This window comes from Anopheles maculipalpis, chromosome 2RL (genome assembly GCF_943734695.1).
Source record: "Anopheles maculipalpis chromosome 2RL, idAnoMacuDA_375_x, whole genome shotgun sequence".
Lineage (NCBI taxonomy): Eukaryota > Metazoa > Arthropoda > Insecta > Diptera > Culicidae > Anopheles > Anopheles maculipalpis.
In genome coordinates this window covers 60659589-60677179 of record NC_064871.1, presented here as the reverse complement: position 1 = coordinate 60677179, position 17591 = coordinate 60659589, and the positions used below count along the sequence as shown (strand labels likewise).

Genomic DNA, 17591 nt, shown 5'->3' with positions numbered 1-17591 from the left:
GCATTTGAGCTGGGCACAGCAGCATTCAAGTACGAATTTCTTCAGCAATAATTTATACAACAGGTGACGCCATAACTTGAATCAGTCAAATGTCTTGTTAATTTCATTTGCTATCAACACCTATGCCCAAAATGGTTGTGCGTACGCTTAGCTAGCAAGGAATGTATTGTCACTTTGTCGCCTCTAATGTATTTATTTGTTCCTTCCGTTTTGGCAAAATCAATTTGAACAAAACATGAACACCATCACTACTCTAGAAAGCCCCATAAAATATGCTTTTATGGATGCAATCGATTTTTATAGCCCTCTCAAATTTTTACGACCGTCCATCGTCCGTTTTTCAACAACCGTGATAGAATAAGAAAGAAAAACATTTTTCAAACTTTCATCACAGTTGCATTTTTCGTGGGTGATTCCGTCGACTCTACAGCTTATTTCTAATCTATGATATATTTTTTCAATTTCTTTTCAAACCATCACCATCACGCTTTTCATTCCTTCACTTTTGTCCATTACTCGCAGTCGATCATTTTATAGCATTCAAACATCGAAAGCGCTTTGTGTTTTATAGCTTTGATCGGTCCCATTCAAGAGAAACAATAAATCCATGATTAGTTTTAGAGGGAATTTTTTAATTCCCATTGTACCTTACTTTTGCTTTCCAGAATCAAAACAAAGAGATTCTAATTGGACGAGGTTTTTTTTTAAATATATTTATTATCCCATGCTTGCTATTTAAACTATCTGACAAAGCTTTTTGAGTACGTTCCCTTTGTGCTCCCATACCGGAATTCACTGGTAAAAAAAATAAATTTACAACTTTTTTATTCCGCCCAGTGGTGAACTGTTTCCTACCGTCCGGCTATGAAATATGTAAGCCTGTGTAATCAAGAAGATTATTTCATCAGGCTAACGTAATTCTTATATTTCGCCTCCTGTAAAATGCTCCCTAGAAAAATCCATTTTCCTGATCCTTCGTCTTCCACACTCAAATCTTCACGCCGACCCCGATGCCAGCTGCTTGCGTGTAAAATATCGTCACCCACCGTTACGCTTCATTCAATTTTCCAACCATTTCTTGTCTACGCTCTGCCGAACCTTGTTTTCGCATACGATTTCCATCCCCATCTACACATGTAATATTTCAACGAATAACAAGAAAAACACATCCCTAGCCGGGGATCAACATGATCACGATTGACCCTACCGGCACACGGCAATATAAACACTTTCTTCCTGCCTTTTGTAAACCTCACAAATCTTGCCGTATATATCAGCGCGTCCCTCGTGTTTGCTTCGACACTCAAGAAACTGTCCGTGCGCTTCCGGACACTCATTCGCTGCTCGTAAAGTCTTGGTCGCCCCGAAAGGGCCATACGAAAAACGCTCCATCCCATCTTCTTAACTTTTAAATCTCATCTAAACCCTTCAGAAAACTCTTAGCTGCTGCTTCGTTCGCCTGCCTTACAGCAGAGAAGACGGGATGCCACGGGAAATGATGAAAGTGTGGCAAACTATTTCTGCCAGATGGATACCTATCCTGGTAATGGCCAGCCTGCTAAGCTACTTTCATCCATTGATTGTCCTAGTTGCTGGCGTCTGGAGACCGTCAACGCCTTAGTTTCAAGGTTTTCTTAAGCGGTCGCCTAACGAACGACTGAGGCTCTTTTGTCTTCCTGAAATGGCCGAACATGAAATGGCCGAGAGCAACAACATAAAAAAAAGAAGGAAAAGAACAGCACACAACCACCGGAAGGAAGCTATCAGCTTCCATTTTGCAGTCAACTAACGACCCAGAAAATGGTACATAAAAACGTAAGACAAGAGTATGGAAACCAGTAAAACAACAAATCAACCCAAAGTAACTTCGATTCACTCCGTCGTACGATTTGCCCCCAGTCACATGCGCCGCTTAAAGATATTTGTTCCGATTCGAGGAGAGTTTATGTGTCCCTGCCGTTGCATCTCTTAAGTTGAGCATTGCTTCCAGCCATCTTGCACTGTGATAAGCAAACAAAACATAAACTCAACTACACACATGAAACCCGATACACCAGATCGATCCGTGCAGTACGTTGGTTCGAGTCGCCTTGCCCAGCCAAACTTGATTTGTGGAATGCTTGTACACTTGCTAAATCAAATTTATTGCAAACCATTTATTTTCTTCGAGGAATACTTTTCCGTAAACCTTGCATGAGTGCTAGGGATTGGTTTGATGCCTCGTTATTCATTCCACCTTACACTATTTCTAGCTTTCACTTTACTTTTGTGTTTTACTTCGGTTACATCAGTTACAAATACATCATACTTGCTTACCTTGTGCTGTGTTTTGTGACATGATGATAGCTTTTTTAAACATTGCCCATTACTTAAGTAAAGATGGCTTTAATAGACGTAACGCTTCATAGAAGTTGGAATAAATCTTCAGTAAAGCCATGTAATTATGGCAACAGTAAACAGAGTTGCTTATCCTCCAGAATGGCATCGACGAGGAGCCACTAATGTCATTTGTTTACGTAAGATGATATCGTTCGATAAAGTTGATTTGGGCGTGAGTTGCAAATGGGTTTGGATACACTATTACAATGCGGAAAGTTTCATTCATTGATCATATTAATAATTACCACTCGTAGCTGCGATTGAACCGACTAAACCTACTCACTCTACCCTCAACAGATCGGAGCTGATAGAACGAGTTCCTTCTTACTTTTTGCTATACATACCCACGTCGTTTCGTGTTGATAAAATATCCGCCAACCGCTATTCAAGCGTGCAGTCATCCTCATGCTAACCTCATTAATCATGCGACGAAACTTTTGCCTATCTGCTTGGAGCAAATTGTTTCATGCCATTAATTAAAGCCTCATTGTAACACATTTCCGGAAAAAAGAGTCAAAAGCATTATGAGTTTCATCCAAGTGCATGTCGATAATTTTTGGTATTAATGTTTAAATGTTCGAGTGGCATTAAGATAATTATACGCTTTATGATAATTTTCTTTGATGTTCTTGTTTATGCAAATAAGAAATGTTTCCTAAACAGAAAACAAATCTGTGCCATCATCAAATATCGTAATACAGAATCTTTATAACACCATGTTGCATTAGAAATTGGTCTCTGCTATTGGTCGCTCTCACAACAAGACCTATACCAACTCATGGGAATAAGATGAAAAGACGTGTTAAACCTTCTAAATACCATTACTATGAAGATCACTATGATTTTCAATATCGAAGTTATTTGGCATGATCGAGAATAAAATAAATTTAACACTGCTCTATGGTATTATGCATGATTCAAGAGTGCATTGAAAGTAAATTTCACAGAGTAGAAACAACAAAAATAATTCCATCCATATCCATATCCTAAACAACATATTAGCGTTCCACATATCCTTCCAATATTCAGGGTGGCCACTCAACCGGGAAAATTCGGGAAAACCGGGAATCAGCCTTAAATTTATTTTTAACGGGGAAAAACCGAGAAAACCGGAAATTTCGCTGAAAAAACCTGGAACATTATTCATATAACTATTGTTTGAGATTCATATATTTTATTATCGTAGCGTAATTATATTTTCATCTAAAACTTTCACTACATTTCAATTGTTAAGGGCCACATTTGCTGTACACTGTTTGAAGGTTCAATGTATCCGTATTGCGTTCTCGTTTCTTCCACCAGTCGAGAGGCAAAGCGAGAAAGCATGATGATTTTGTCGCCAGGGAAGGAATGTGTGTTTGCCATAATATTTTATTTTTCTTCGTACGATTCAGACGAAATACAAACGCATCGAGGGAAAACATTGGTAACATGGTGACAGGGATTTTCAGTTGAAATTGTAAAAGTATTGATCATCTGTTTAAACACTCGATATGAAATGGCAACTGCAACCAAATGTCTTTGTATATGCTTCAGATAGTAGCCAAAACAATTACTTTAAATCTAGAAAATCTACTAGAAGAAAGGCTAACCGCCTCCTATGATATTGTATGGAAATATTCACAGCGCTCAATTTATCAGTGATCTTAAACTTTGTCGATAATAAAAGACATACAAAAACCATGTTATACTGTTGAGCTTATAAGGTTGCTTACGGTAAATTTACGATAAACAAGAACTTACGATTCTTGCCCCGCGTAAATATGATGCTTGTTTCGGGACGATCGCGCGCAGTGTAATCTCTTGCTGCACTTGCTATGAATGTGTGACTATGGATGTGTGATCGATTTCTATGCTTGCAAACAATTTGCCGCTTTGCATGGAATTTCGGTCGCGTTATGATCATTATTATTCTAACGGAAATCATTCTGTTAAATTATTGGAAAAAACCGGAAATTTGAAATCATAATCTGAGTGGACACCCTGAATATTGATCACACAGTTAAGCCTGACTAGCTTAACTTTTCAGGCTTCCAAATTTTTAAGAATAATTCTGGTTGGCCTTTAATAATTTTTTAAAAATTTATTTAGGTTTTTTTTAAATCTCTGCCAAATGTTTTGAACAAACAATGACACACTGAATACTTTAAATGACAAGCTTTACCCTTAAATCATATGAACATAACGAGATTTTTTTGTTCTTAAATACTTTAGTATTCAGCATTTGAATTGGCTGATGCAAAAAAAAAAGCATTACTGTAAGCAAAGCATGTCGCTGATCATAAACGTGACGGTGATGGACGAGATAACGGCACCCAACAAATTTCTTTCACGCTCAATCATGGTTATAAAACTTTCTATTATGAGCTCATTTTTATTCGCTCATCATCATCAGCAGCAGCACTTCTACAAGTTTCCTACAAAAAAAAGGGCTGTTAAATGTCTTCTCTACTCGTTCGGTTTATTTCTCGTGTGCCATCCATAAATAACCAACCATCTAAGCAGGTTTTCTTGCTGTCGCTCAAGTTCACTTGTTCACCCTCAAGAAGAAGGCACCCAGCATCGAAGCCTTTCGCTATTGTGTGAAGTGCATAAATTTACATACTAATCCCCCGCGGTGCACGAACTTCCGTGTGGCTTCGCAACGGGGTTTGTCAATCGGATGGCACCGCTACTAACATTAACGGCACTCGATAACACACATATGCCCGTTCATGGGAAGCTCGCTTCCGTTCTGAGTGCATTTGTCCCCCGAGCGAGCACAAAGTTAGCGAGCACCGTTCTTTGTTAGTTTGCCACCTCATTGCGCCACAAGATTTTACGCACATGGCGCGGGCTTATACTTCATTATATTCCAGCAGCTAACTGCAGTCCAGTCTCTTACCTGGCGTTATTATGCTATGCTTGAACAACAATTACACCTGGCAGGCTTACATCCTGAAACCAATTAACGCCCTTTCTTTCAGGCGGCTTCCATTTTGAAGGTGTAATTAAATACTTGACAACATTGCTTCATGAGACTCATGGTAGTCTAGCTCATGTTTTGTAAATACTATTCAACTGTTATCAAAATTTATGTTTTACGTTTAGTAAGAAACGGAATAATCATACATTTTCAATAAACAAAAAGAATATGTTTCCAAAATAGTGTGTGGGATTACTGAAATATTACCAAAACTTAAGGTTAAACCGTTCTTCTCAATTATTGTTTCACTGTTGAAGATTCTGTAGTGGTTCAAAGGTGTAGTCAGGACTGTACTGTTTAACAACAAACACAAGCTTGGTTCTTTGAGGTCCTGCTAGGATGAGGTTCGACACCATATCACCCAAATCAGGGAGATTCTCTTAGCAGCAGAGAATTGCTCATTATTAAAAGTTTTTCCTCTATCACAAATGAACAAAAACCTTTATTGTTGGAGTGAAATGCATTAAAGCCATAGCTAGAAAGTCAGTTACACGTACCAGAAGACAGTTCGGACGCGATTCGATGCTAAGTCTGGCGTGGGATCGCCACAGCGAGAAAAATAATTGACAGGAAATGTGCTTCCCGCTGAACGTGTTTGGAATGAACAATAGAAAGACAAAGAGAAAAGGACCAGGCGTCTCCATCAAATATGACAGAATCTTTTTAAAATTTGCACGTGCCGTGTATTGGAACGGTCAATGCTTGTGAGCTGCTGCTTGCTACGTTTCTACGAGAATAAATTTCATTCTACTTTATTTTCCTATGATCTTCGAATAATTACAACAGTGACCATCACACTTGATGGTGAAGAAACATGGTGTAATCTTCTGCCTAAACTGTCTGAAGAAAGTTGGCTAACACGATTCGACCGGTGTCAAATCCCATTCGGACTTTCAAATCGTACGCTCGACTGGAGATGGATAGTTCCTCTAGCTACGTGCGATTTCAGTCAGCGGAAATGGCACGAAACGGCAGGTCATGACCCCTCTAGATTGTAGTGCCAACGAAAAGAACCTGGATGACAGTATTATTTATGATGAATGTCCTTGCAAACTTTTGTAACTTGACGAACCAAAAAAAAAACTTTTATAATCACACCACGCACCATCACTGAGAAGTAGGTAGCGAGCACCCTGCGTATAAAAACTCGTTCACTAGCAGAATGACAGTAAATAGTAGCAAACATAAGTTTTTTCTTGTTTTGTTTTATATCCACTAAGACTTCAAACTGTAAATGCACGGCCTGTGGGGATTGTAAACTGTTTATGGTGCCATTTCCATGTCGATTTTACCTTCAGCTTTCGCTGAGGTATCAGCACACCAGCTGTGTTTCTACGGATCGCAATCGCTGGACCTCGAAACGGAAGCTCTATACCCTTCCATCCTGCCATCCAGACGAAGGTGCAATTTCGCCATTACCAAAGCACGCACAAATCTCAAGCGAGCCGTACCATACAATCCCAAGCGAATATATTCAACCCAAGAAACAACGGAAGAACCATATATTTATAACTTTTTTTTTATTCTATCTCTCTCTCTCTCTTTTCTTATCTTTCTTGCTGTTCCTTACCGTAGCACCTGAAGTCTCCATCGTGGATGAGGAAGGTGCCCCACTGTACGATAAGTACTACGAGGTTGGCTCGACGATAAAGCTGATGTGCAAAATCCGACACATCTCGATGTTACGGTCAGTCGTTTACTGGATACACAACGAAAACATTCTCAATCACGATATAACGCGGGGCGGTATCAGGTAAGCGTCATCATCTGCACTCCATGCTTTGAATTCACTCTCTCACTACACTGTACCTTGGAAACACCATTCATCCAGAAGTCACGTCGATTGTTTACGATCAGTGGATCAGATTTCGGCCACAACTCGTACAGCCGCGAAATGGTTCATTTATGGTTTGCTACTTCGCGCAATTGCAAGCACCTGTAAACAACAACGAACCGAGAGAATACAACAAGCAGTACTCTTTGTCTTATTTCTCGAGTTGCTTCTGTTTCCATTTAATGGGTCAATTATGAGTCTCATCTGAGGAATGTTCACTGAGCGTGAGCGAATCGCAACAGAAGCAATACAGAAGCAATGCCAGTAAATTCGCCAAAATTACCAATCCCCCTTCATCAAAATACAATGAGCTCCGACACTTAGGCAAATGAGATATCATTGAGCATCGCTTGAAACGGTCTGTTCAAAACGACTCTACGTAGAACAGTATAAAGTTTCGTTTGCAAATGCAGAAAAATGTATTATTTTTTAAAAAATTATTACGACTTTGTACGTACATCTGGCATGACTTTCGTTTGAAACTACATACCAATCAAAAATACGCGTTTTTGAGTTGAAACACCGCAATATTTCATCTTGCTTCATTGCAAGCCATCATTAAAAAACGTTATCGCAATAATTTCCAGAGTAAATTAGCTTTTATTCTCAAATCGAACAGCAAAATCACATGGCACAGATATTTATCAGCCAAACGAAGCAGCATCAAAAATGCTTCCTCTTATCCATCATCCATCAGACACGGTTAATCAACCGGATTCCATTCAATGGACAAAGCGATCTGTTGCTGTCAGACGATGGCCCGTACCCTGAAACGGAGTACCATTTATTTTTGCTTTATGCGTACGTTATATTATCTGTCGGACTATCGGAACGATTCGGTGTGCCACTTGAAAACAGTTCGAATCTAAAATAACCGTACGATGAAATCGCACCGACTCCATCACTATCGCAAAACGCTGTGTGCAGAAATCCGTGAAAATGTCATCACTGGAGCGACGACGACTTTTAACAAGGTCGTTTCTTTCTTCCCAGTTGAGGGAAATTTTTCCTTAACGAAGATAACACAAAAGACCAGCTTCCCGAAAACCGTAACCAGCCAAAATGCTATCTACCATTCCATCATCACATGCATCAACGAATTTAACCTTCTCTTTATTCCCTATTGCCTTTGAAATCTGCTCCAATGCGAAACGAGCGTGCTCTGTGGTCAATTCAGACTGTCAAGATAGAAAGACAGTGGTGCTGTGCTGCGAAAAAGATGCTGCAAAAATAAAATCAGCTGCTAGGTCGTTATTTATTCATCAAATCCCTAATGAGCACTCAGACCGTCTGTCCTGAAACCCCAAAAAACAATTAAATCATAATAAAATGGTAAGCAACTAGCCTTGCTTAAGGATCCTTCAAAAGTTGCGATTTACCATCAAAAGCCCACTCACTGTTTGATTTCTTCGGCCCAAAAAAAAGGAGTAAAAAAAAGTTTCCAAGAAATCTACATTAAACATCCTTTATTCTCTATTTACCACTTCTCGAAATTGATCCTAAATGCTCGCATCAACTAATATATACGAAATCCCTTTTGCCTGCTTTTAGTGTAAAAACGAATTTAACAAGTATAGGAGCCAACTCAACGCTCTTCGTAGCGAAGGTCAACCGGCAAGACTCCGGCAGCTATACGTGTTCGATAGGACCAAACCAACACTATTCCATCTCCGTGCATGTGCTCAACGGTAAGTCTTCACTAGATGTTTTCCCTTCAGCTTGACCCACCGTCCCAAACTGTCCCTCGCTCTCCTTTTCTCTCTCCGTCTCCTTCCCACCACTGTATACTGGACCCTGGAGAACGAAAGTCAATTTACATTGGTACTCTCTCGACGGGTGGTAATGCAAACGAGCCAGATCGATCGACCCAGCCTGGTTTCCCAAAACCAATAAGCAATGGCGTACAGCAACAGTGTCAAGTCAGTCACCATCGATCGGATTTTATTCGCTTCGTTTTCGTCCGTTTTTTACTGGCGGGCAAATAAAGCTTAATTTACCGACGGATTTGGCATTCGACCGGATTTCATATCATTATCGATCTACGTGGTGTTGCTGCTTTGGGGCTGTGGGAATCCGTAGGAAATGGCCATCGTTGTGATGTGCTCGTAACAGAAAGGCTCACACTCGCCAATGCAGCGGTGTAGATGTGTTGGATGCCTCGCCCCGCAGAGATACATACTGCTAGCAGAAAGATCACGCAAATAGACTGATATATTACATATTAGGAGCTTTCATGGGAAGCTTTTAACATGCATCATTAATTTCGTTCTATAACGGCTAAAGCTAGTGCTATGAATAGCATGAAATGGCCAATGAATGCAGTAAAGAAAAGGTTGTAAACCATCTCGTTTGCCGTGGGAGAGTATACCTTTGGTAAAATTTGTTTTAAAATAATCTCCCATTCCCATTGATCTTGTCTCTAAAGATTTACAAACTTTTTACCTACGACATTACTATACCATTGATGCCAACCAAAGAAACTTAATCCACCGCAAAATCTTTCGATTTAGCACCAGCATTTTGCGAACGTACTGCAATGGCACACCTGCTCCATTCCTCGCGATTTACTATGTTTCGCACAATAATTCACATCTCCAAATAGCACCTTTATGTTGATTCCCATAATGGTGACCGTATCATCGTTGCCGTACCCAATACTTGCATTTATTTGGTCTGTACATGATTGGCTTTGTTTCGGTCTGTTTAAGCAGTATCCATATTTTTGTGATCGTTTACGATACGACACACAACATGGCATAACTGTTATCGTTAACCTGAGAGATGAGTTACGATTGCACGTAATCCATTTGCTCCATTTTATTGATTTCTTTCTCTTCTTTCAACTACACCGATCGATGCATGTGCTTGTGAATTCCGTAGCATAAACGATGCGACAGGGGACTAAAAAAATCGAAACGTCAACGACATTGACCATAAGTCACATGCACCTTCGTCTATCCGTTACCCCAAAAAAATGTCCCTTTCAAACCGACGCCGATAAATTTCAACATCCTTCAACAAACCCAACCGTCGGGTAAAACGTGAATTGTGCGGTTAGTACCGATTTCCATTTAATGTTTACTCGCCCAGTTAACAAACCACGGCCGGTTTAGAGTCGTATTGCTTCAATGTCTGCCACCGCTTGATCCCGCTAGATCCGTCCGGCCAAATGAATGGGGCCGGGATTGGCTGGATTGCTGTGCTAGCTGCTCCGTTTTACATAAGCCCAATTGCCACCCTTTTGCAAGCAAACATTCGATCCACAACCCATCAAAGCCGATAAAAAGGGGTATAATCCCACAAGCGGTCCACTTTTTACGCTCTCGCCCCTAAAGCGAAGACGCATTCAACCATGCTGACGATCCTTATAATCCCTTTACTAAAAACTTATTTAATTTCCTCGTCCTCCCAACTCACAGTCACATTGTGTATCGAAGTCAACGACGGAAATGCGACCAACGAAGTTTGATTTGTATGAAAGGGTGCGGAAGATTTTCTTCAACACTTGGACCTCCGTTTCGCGGTTGTTTGAAAAAGCGATTAGCAACTACCATCTACTGGTGCTAAACGGCACAGCGCCTAAACCGAGCTTCGTTTCGTGCGGATCATGTTCATACATATAAATTCATTACACTACTCATTGACATTGACAATTCCCAGAGAAAAGGTTACGCGTAACTGTTGTCTTGGATCGTTTAGTCGAGGCACTTAAACGTTACCAACTTCAACATTCAACGAAGTCTTGTTGCGCGAACGAAAGAATTCATTATCATATTGCAACTTAAATTATGACTTCATTATGGTGTTAGCACGATTTAATTGAAAATTAAATCGCAACCAAAACTCCGGCTCAACAAAAAGAATTAATTTCATTAACAAGCTTGTGGATGTGGGTTGTGGCATATTTGCAACGTGTAACGCAACAAAGCAGAGTGTTTAAATCTGCCTTTCCTTAATTTTCTAATCTTTAAACAGAAACTCTAACAACCAGTTAACTAAACATCTCATTCAAAATGTCTCAAAATGTGCTCTTAGTTAAACTACAAATTCATAAGACGTCTGGCTATTTCCTTGGTTTCACAGCCAAATATCTGATTGAACCCATCGAATTGATGTATATCCCAAGCTCACGCGAAATGTTACCACACTCACAACCACAAGCAAATGGTACGAACCCACCCCCAGGGGGTGTCCCGTTTTCGTGCCACGCATAAGTGAAAATTTGCTTTATTTTTTGGAATTAATCTCTTGCTTCCCAATACTAAGCCAACCCGAGCGGAAAACTGAAATAAGAGGCTCGGGAAAGATCAAAAGTATGGAAAACTCGCACGAGACATATTAAGCGTTATAGTGAAAAAATATTGTGCTCCAGGGAATTGCATGCCACGTTGCTTTCCCAACCGTTAGGAGGGCGAGAGGAGGTGGTACGGTTAATTGAATGATGTGGCAGTTTTATGAGCCTACGCTATCCCAATACACAAGTACTGTCAGTTGAGGGAGCAACACTTCTCCCTTTTTTTCTCTAGTGATTAATAACCTAATTTTCGCAAAAGCTTTTCTTATACAATTTATTGTCAATTATCTGACCCACATCGGGTCGTAGTCAGGTCAAGAGTAAACAATATTAGCAAACATGTTGATTCTACTCAAATACTATCTGTTCAAGTAAAACTTTAAATAATGTTTCTTTTTCTTTCATCCATTCCTTCCCTCTAGGGACCGCCAATCCGTTCGGAATCTATCAGCGATCGTGTGCCTTTCCAATTATTCTACAAGCCGTGGATCTATGGCTTGTTGTCAGGAGTCTCTTCTTCCTGCTGCTCAAACTATCCGTGGAAAGATAATAGTCAGCTTTAGCGTAGTAAAACGGGGTAAAGAGCCACACTTTCACGGATGGTTTTGATTCCTCTGAGCTCGTGCATGTAAATGTGTATGTGACGCACTCTTTAAAGTCTTCAAATATGCACACAAAACGAAACCTACATTTCTACAAAACACAATGTACAATGCTACAACAGGATTCGGATCCACAGCATGAACAGTGTAATTCAGATGCATCGAAAGATTATGTTTTCAAATAGTGTGTGTAGGAAATTGGTTGACTGGTTGAGGTTCATTTGTTCTTATTCGCACCAGGTTCTGTTGTCATGACGTGTCCGGATGGAGCTAGATGCGTAACGAAGCTACCATAATTTTCATTACATATCATGGAGGCATTCGATCTTAAAGACATGTTAACCCTTCATGGTAAAGCTGTAATCGGCTCTACACTGATAACAACAAATTATGGCATCATAGCAACAGTGATGTACTTAAATACGACATTCTACATAATTCCTAGCTTAAGGCAATAACTAACGAACACATAACGAAAGATAGAAATAACGGAATTGTTAAAAAAAAATATCCTACACACTGTAAATTTTCTTGACCTACATTTACGTTACGTTTTATACGGGTTTATGTTTCAATTTCGGTATGCTGGAATGTTATACATGCCACAAAAAAAAGCACAACACTGAAAACTAAGGAGTGAAGGTATTTTATATGCTCTGAATTTAGCATACGGAGCGAAATATTCCAAAATACCTTGTTGACCCATACTCTTTATGATATGCCGTGCGCGGGAAAACATTGCTAATGACACACACACACACCCATAAATACAATAGCAATACTTTGATAGCAAAGAGGGCAGTAAAATCAAACCAAATAGTCTAACCAAAGTCAACCAATACATGAAACATTTCAATAATATCTCCTTCCTACTATTGACAGTAACGAAACAATTTTTCACTTCAGCTCAGTACATAACAGGAAGCAAAGCAAACATATGTAAAAATACAGTGGCATAAGCATGGCGTTGTACATAGTATGTTAAACTAGTTATACCAATGGTTTTTAGTTATGGAATTTATTTATCGTACTCTTTTATTCGGAACATAAAGTGATTATTACAGCAAGCATTCAAGAGTATGCGGGCTGCAAATGCCAATCGATCGGCTAACACCGTTCGACGATACATTTGCGAAACACACGCACCAAATGCATGCAAACTTTATTGGCGATAATCGTCAAGTATGAAATGAAATAATTAAAATAAATGTACATTAAATTCCAAATTAACAACGATAGATAAACTAGCAAATTCAAATCAACGTAAAATCGGGCGATTTGAGACATGAGGAGTAACGTAATTTGTTTGCAAATACAAGCAACACGATATGATGATGGGAAAATGCCAGCAAAAGGTGTAATTAAGAAGAATAAATATGCAAAAATATGCAAATATTTTATAAGATTGTAGTTTCTTTCTCCACCATCGCATCTTTGCCCGTTGTATTCTGCATTCGAGGACGGTATAGAAGAAATGTTTCGTGGCTTCGGAGAAAATACGAAAAATCGTCTGAATATGTTAATACTTCTGTTAATTCATTACACCCAGGTTGCACAATTCAGGTTGGTACTTTTGCTTTACTACTCCTTTACTACCTCTCACTCTCATCTCACAGGGGTCTGTTAGCATTTTGGTTTTACTTTTCCGTCCGTCACACCTAGCTAGCTATCTGTCACATTCGTGTCTTCAGTGCTGTCTGCTCATTCGAATAGCTCTTTCTTGCTTCAAAGGCTTTGGTTCATTAATATTCGCCGTAGCTTTCATTACATTCCCTTTTATTCTACTAATTGAGAGTAATTTTTCATTTATACTGCCAACGGATTAGCTTAATTGGGATTCTCGTGGTGCACAGGTTGTTGTTTCCTTGCTCTCCAGGACGTTTCTATGCTAGCGCAGTAACGTTTCTTGTGCTTACGAATCATTATCTAACACTTTTTATGATAATTTCTCTGGCTGGCTAATCAGGTAGATATTGCTAAGCATGCCTTAACATACCTTATAAGCACTTATAGTAAATCCGGAAGTATGTTTTTTCATAAATTATGTATGTCCTCTGTTTACTACTACAACAAGTAGTTCAAAAGACAATGTACGCTTCGGCAACCGCATATCAATGTATCAGATGTGGGAATACGTTTACTACGCCCTAAAGCTCCTCATATACGTCAGATAGCCTTTAGTCTTATCTAACTTACAAATAATGAGCACACTTGTCTTCTAAATTCCTCAAATATAAGCTAAACATTCTGAAAGGGTTCTACACATCAAACATCGCATGATGAATAAAAATCGGAGAAATCCATGGCATTTATATTTTGTGGTAAACGTACCTTCTTGGTTGTATGCACTAATACGAGGCTACATTCGCTAGTCCTCATAATGTGCGGGGGATATGCTCCGAAGCATAAGATGTATTATACAAAACACGCTTGACAAATGATAAGCTTAAAATACCATTGTTGACCGTCTACAGAGTGACAGAAATGCGCTACACTTTCGAAGTTACCCTCGGTTAGGGACTCACATTAGAAAGGGCATGGTTTGGCTTCTTACATGAGACTATTTTTCTACTGTTTATAAGTAACTAATTAATCAATGACCGATTCAACCTATTTCACTTGTGGGTATTTTGTATCCCTTACAACCCTATTGTAGTATAACACATGTTGTGAAGTGGATTAAAATTACGTTAATCCTTAACTATTAACAATCCATGGTCAGTTGGGCATAATGGTGATAGTCAAGAAGATTCAAACGCCAAGTTTATTTTCAAATCCAACCTGAACCGCTCAACTGTTAGCAAGCTTCACTTTATATCTTCGGATAATCAAGATCCAAAGTGCCAGAGGGCTGTAGCAAAATAAAAACAATCGCCACTCTTCTTTTGGAACAGTATTAAATATTTTAATTACTTGTTCACCATATTTTCCGTCACTACATTTTCTACAACACATTTCTACGTTTTTAGAAACATTGTTCGATGCTATAAATAGCATAAAATTCATTGCCAAATTTTACATACATTTTTGTTGTAGGAAGCAGCTTTATGGCCTTTATGCTAAAGAGTAGCATTGTTGCGAATTCAACCACGGTGAAATCAAAAGGGACATGCGTAGACAACTGACAGCATGATAATTTGGTATAACCCTGATAGCCGAGACTTGAAACAGATTATCGGACAAATCCTTTGAGAATGACATATCGCTGGGAATCCTACTGCTCTCCTCTGGAAGAAGATCTTGTAATCAATCACAGGTGTCTTAGCGGAAATATCCCACGAGACGATTGTAACACAAAGTATCCTGGGTAGGGTAAGCATTATTCTCCGCCAATGTTACATTTGAGATTTCGGTGACGAACTTCATCTGTAGCAGCTAGATTAAGAAGGTAAGTTAGCCAAAAAGTAGGGATTTTCTTAAAAAGTTGAAAAAGTATGGCTTAATTCTACATTCTTTTGTTGGATCCCTATCCAAGAACATCCCATTTGAATCATCTGCCAATGCAGGATTCCTTTACCGTAATCAGTGTGCAGCTGAATAGTGAGTCCTGCATAAGGCGAGGCATCCCTGGAAGGATTGCTTCCCGGGACTGCCGCGATTGCAAATTCTGTACTGTCCGGAAATATAATCCAATAATTCTTGTATAATTCGTTAATTCAAAAACAATCATAATATTAATTGAACATGACATAAACTAAATGAGAATCACTAAAGCTGTTAATGTCCGTTGCCATTGAAATACTATTTTCAGTAGCTTTGATTTGATCCAGCCTCGAATAACTTTAAAAAAACCTTGCCTAAACTATGTGAATGCATCGTCTAAGACAGAATCTAGAAATTATTTTTAGTTCTTAGTTTGTCCATAAATCGATTTGCAGAATTGCATTTCATCTAAGAATCGAACATTCTGTACCGAGGCCATCAAATTATATCAATTGAGATGTGTCAAGCCATTCAGGATAATTTGAATGAAGTTGTTTCCAACTAAACTCTAAAACCGTAACAAACACATCACATGAATTCAATAGCAGAACAGCGGTACTGGTCAAAACGGATTACGGTTTTTTTTTATTTTTAGCTACGGACAGCTTAATTAGACAAGGAATAATTAAGAAAGGTTCAACCAATTCTGTTATGTACCGGACTTTCAAAAATGTGTTTCGTACGGTTTAGGAATCAATATGAACAGTTTGAGAATTCTTAAAATTCATCACGAAACTGATTTTTATACCAGAAATCACTTTCGATACGTTATTTCAATTAGTGCTACAAGAACCACAAGAACCAATTTAACTTTTCAACAAAATTCCAACATACAGTTTGGTACCTCCATAACACTTATCTTCCAGATTGTAATAGGTTCCCAGACTTGGAGAAAATGTACCCGTTAACGCCCTTTTCCAAATTGCATCCTCATCATTACTATTTGATACCAAAAACTGCTTCATAAAATGATATATCATTTGAAAACAAATCGAAAATAAAACCTTCAACTAGCCGTATACGTATTGAAACAAATTTTCCAACTTGCAGACTAATTGAGTCCAACAGTCTTAAATGACGTCTGAAATCATGTCCTCGTCTGCAGTAAACTGTTCATCTATTCTAAAGTAAGGCTTTCTTACACTCTTGCCGTGCGACTCACCCGTGCAAATGAATGTGACGGAAGTGTTTGGTGAAGCATGGTGTAGTATCTGCCTGCCACAAGCCTCACCACTTATCCTGCGGTTTCAACACCGTTGGAATGTCTTTAATAGTTTCCCAATAGCTTCAAGGTGCGGTGGTACGGAAAACACCTTCATCACTACGTTGCCAACCCAGTGCCAACAAGTAGCAAGCATCTTTCTTTTCCAGAAACTGTGCAGAGCTAACTTGAAGCAATTTCCCACTTGAATCTCACCACCTTAGGCTGCGGATTCAGTGCGAAAATCGTTTGTACAAGGGCTCAACTACCATTGTAGACGTACATAAATATTCTGCTAGAAACTATTAGCAAATCTTTCCATCCTACCTGTACATTGTACGCCACAGCGTGGTGGAAGGTTTTCTGTACAAACTTCAAAATTTTCTCCTCCATTCCAGTTTTGCAGCGAAAAGTCATTGCGGAGTTCTGTTCGCACCAGCTGCTCTGTAATGCCGAGGGCCAACTTTAAACTCTTTTTTTCCTCCAATAGAGTGGGTAGCTTGTGTGGGTTGCTACTGCATGTTATATTGAAACTGATATTAAATCCAAACGGTTCTGGACAAAAACTGTACATACTACTTCTACGGTTCTTGCATGACCAATTGCTTAATTGCTATGTTTTGTACTCCCGTATCCGTACGAACTATTAAGGCGTCGTTTTGGAAGCAAAATACTTTGCACCACTTGTTTACTACATCACACATTGTTTGCATGTGTCGCGCAATGCAAATAAAACAATTGTTTTTCCCGTACGACTGCAACCACCAGCGAGTGTTCTGGTTACAGGCAACATTTTCTATTCGCTTTATCATCAATCTTAACAATCACTTCCT

General features: G+C 39.2%; 2 protein-coding genes across 2 annotated transcripts in view; both read left to right on the top strand.

Moving 5' to 3' along the window:
- LOC126557431 (uncharacterized) overlaps positions 1-12029 on the top strand; it is a 40027-nt gene extending 27998 nt beyond the window's left edge. Inside the window, exons 5-7 of the mRNA XM_050213206.1 lie at positions 6920-7097; positions 8730-8866; positions 11895-12029. Coding sequence (XP_050069163.1) covers positions 6920-7097; positions 8730-8866; positions 11895-12022 — 443 coding nt within the window. The 3' untranslated portion in view covers positions 12023-12029. The remainder of the gene's footprint in view (positions 1-6919; positions 7098-8729; positions 8867-11894) is intronic.
- The window catches only part of LOC126558181 (uncharacterized), a 407024-nt gene that overhangs the window by 199392 nt on the left and 190041 nt on the right, over positions 1-17591 (top strand). The gene's annotated exons all lie outside the window — the stretch shown is intronic.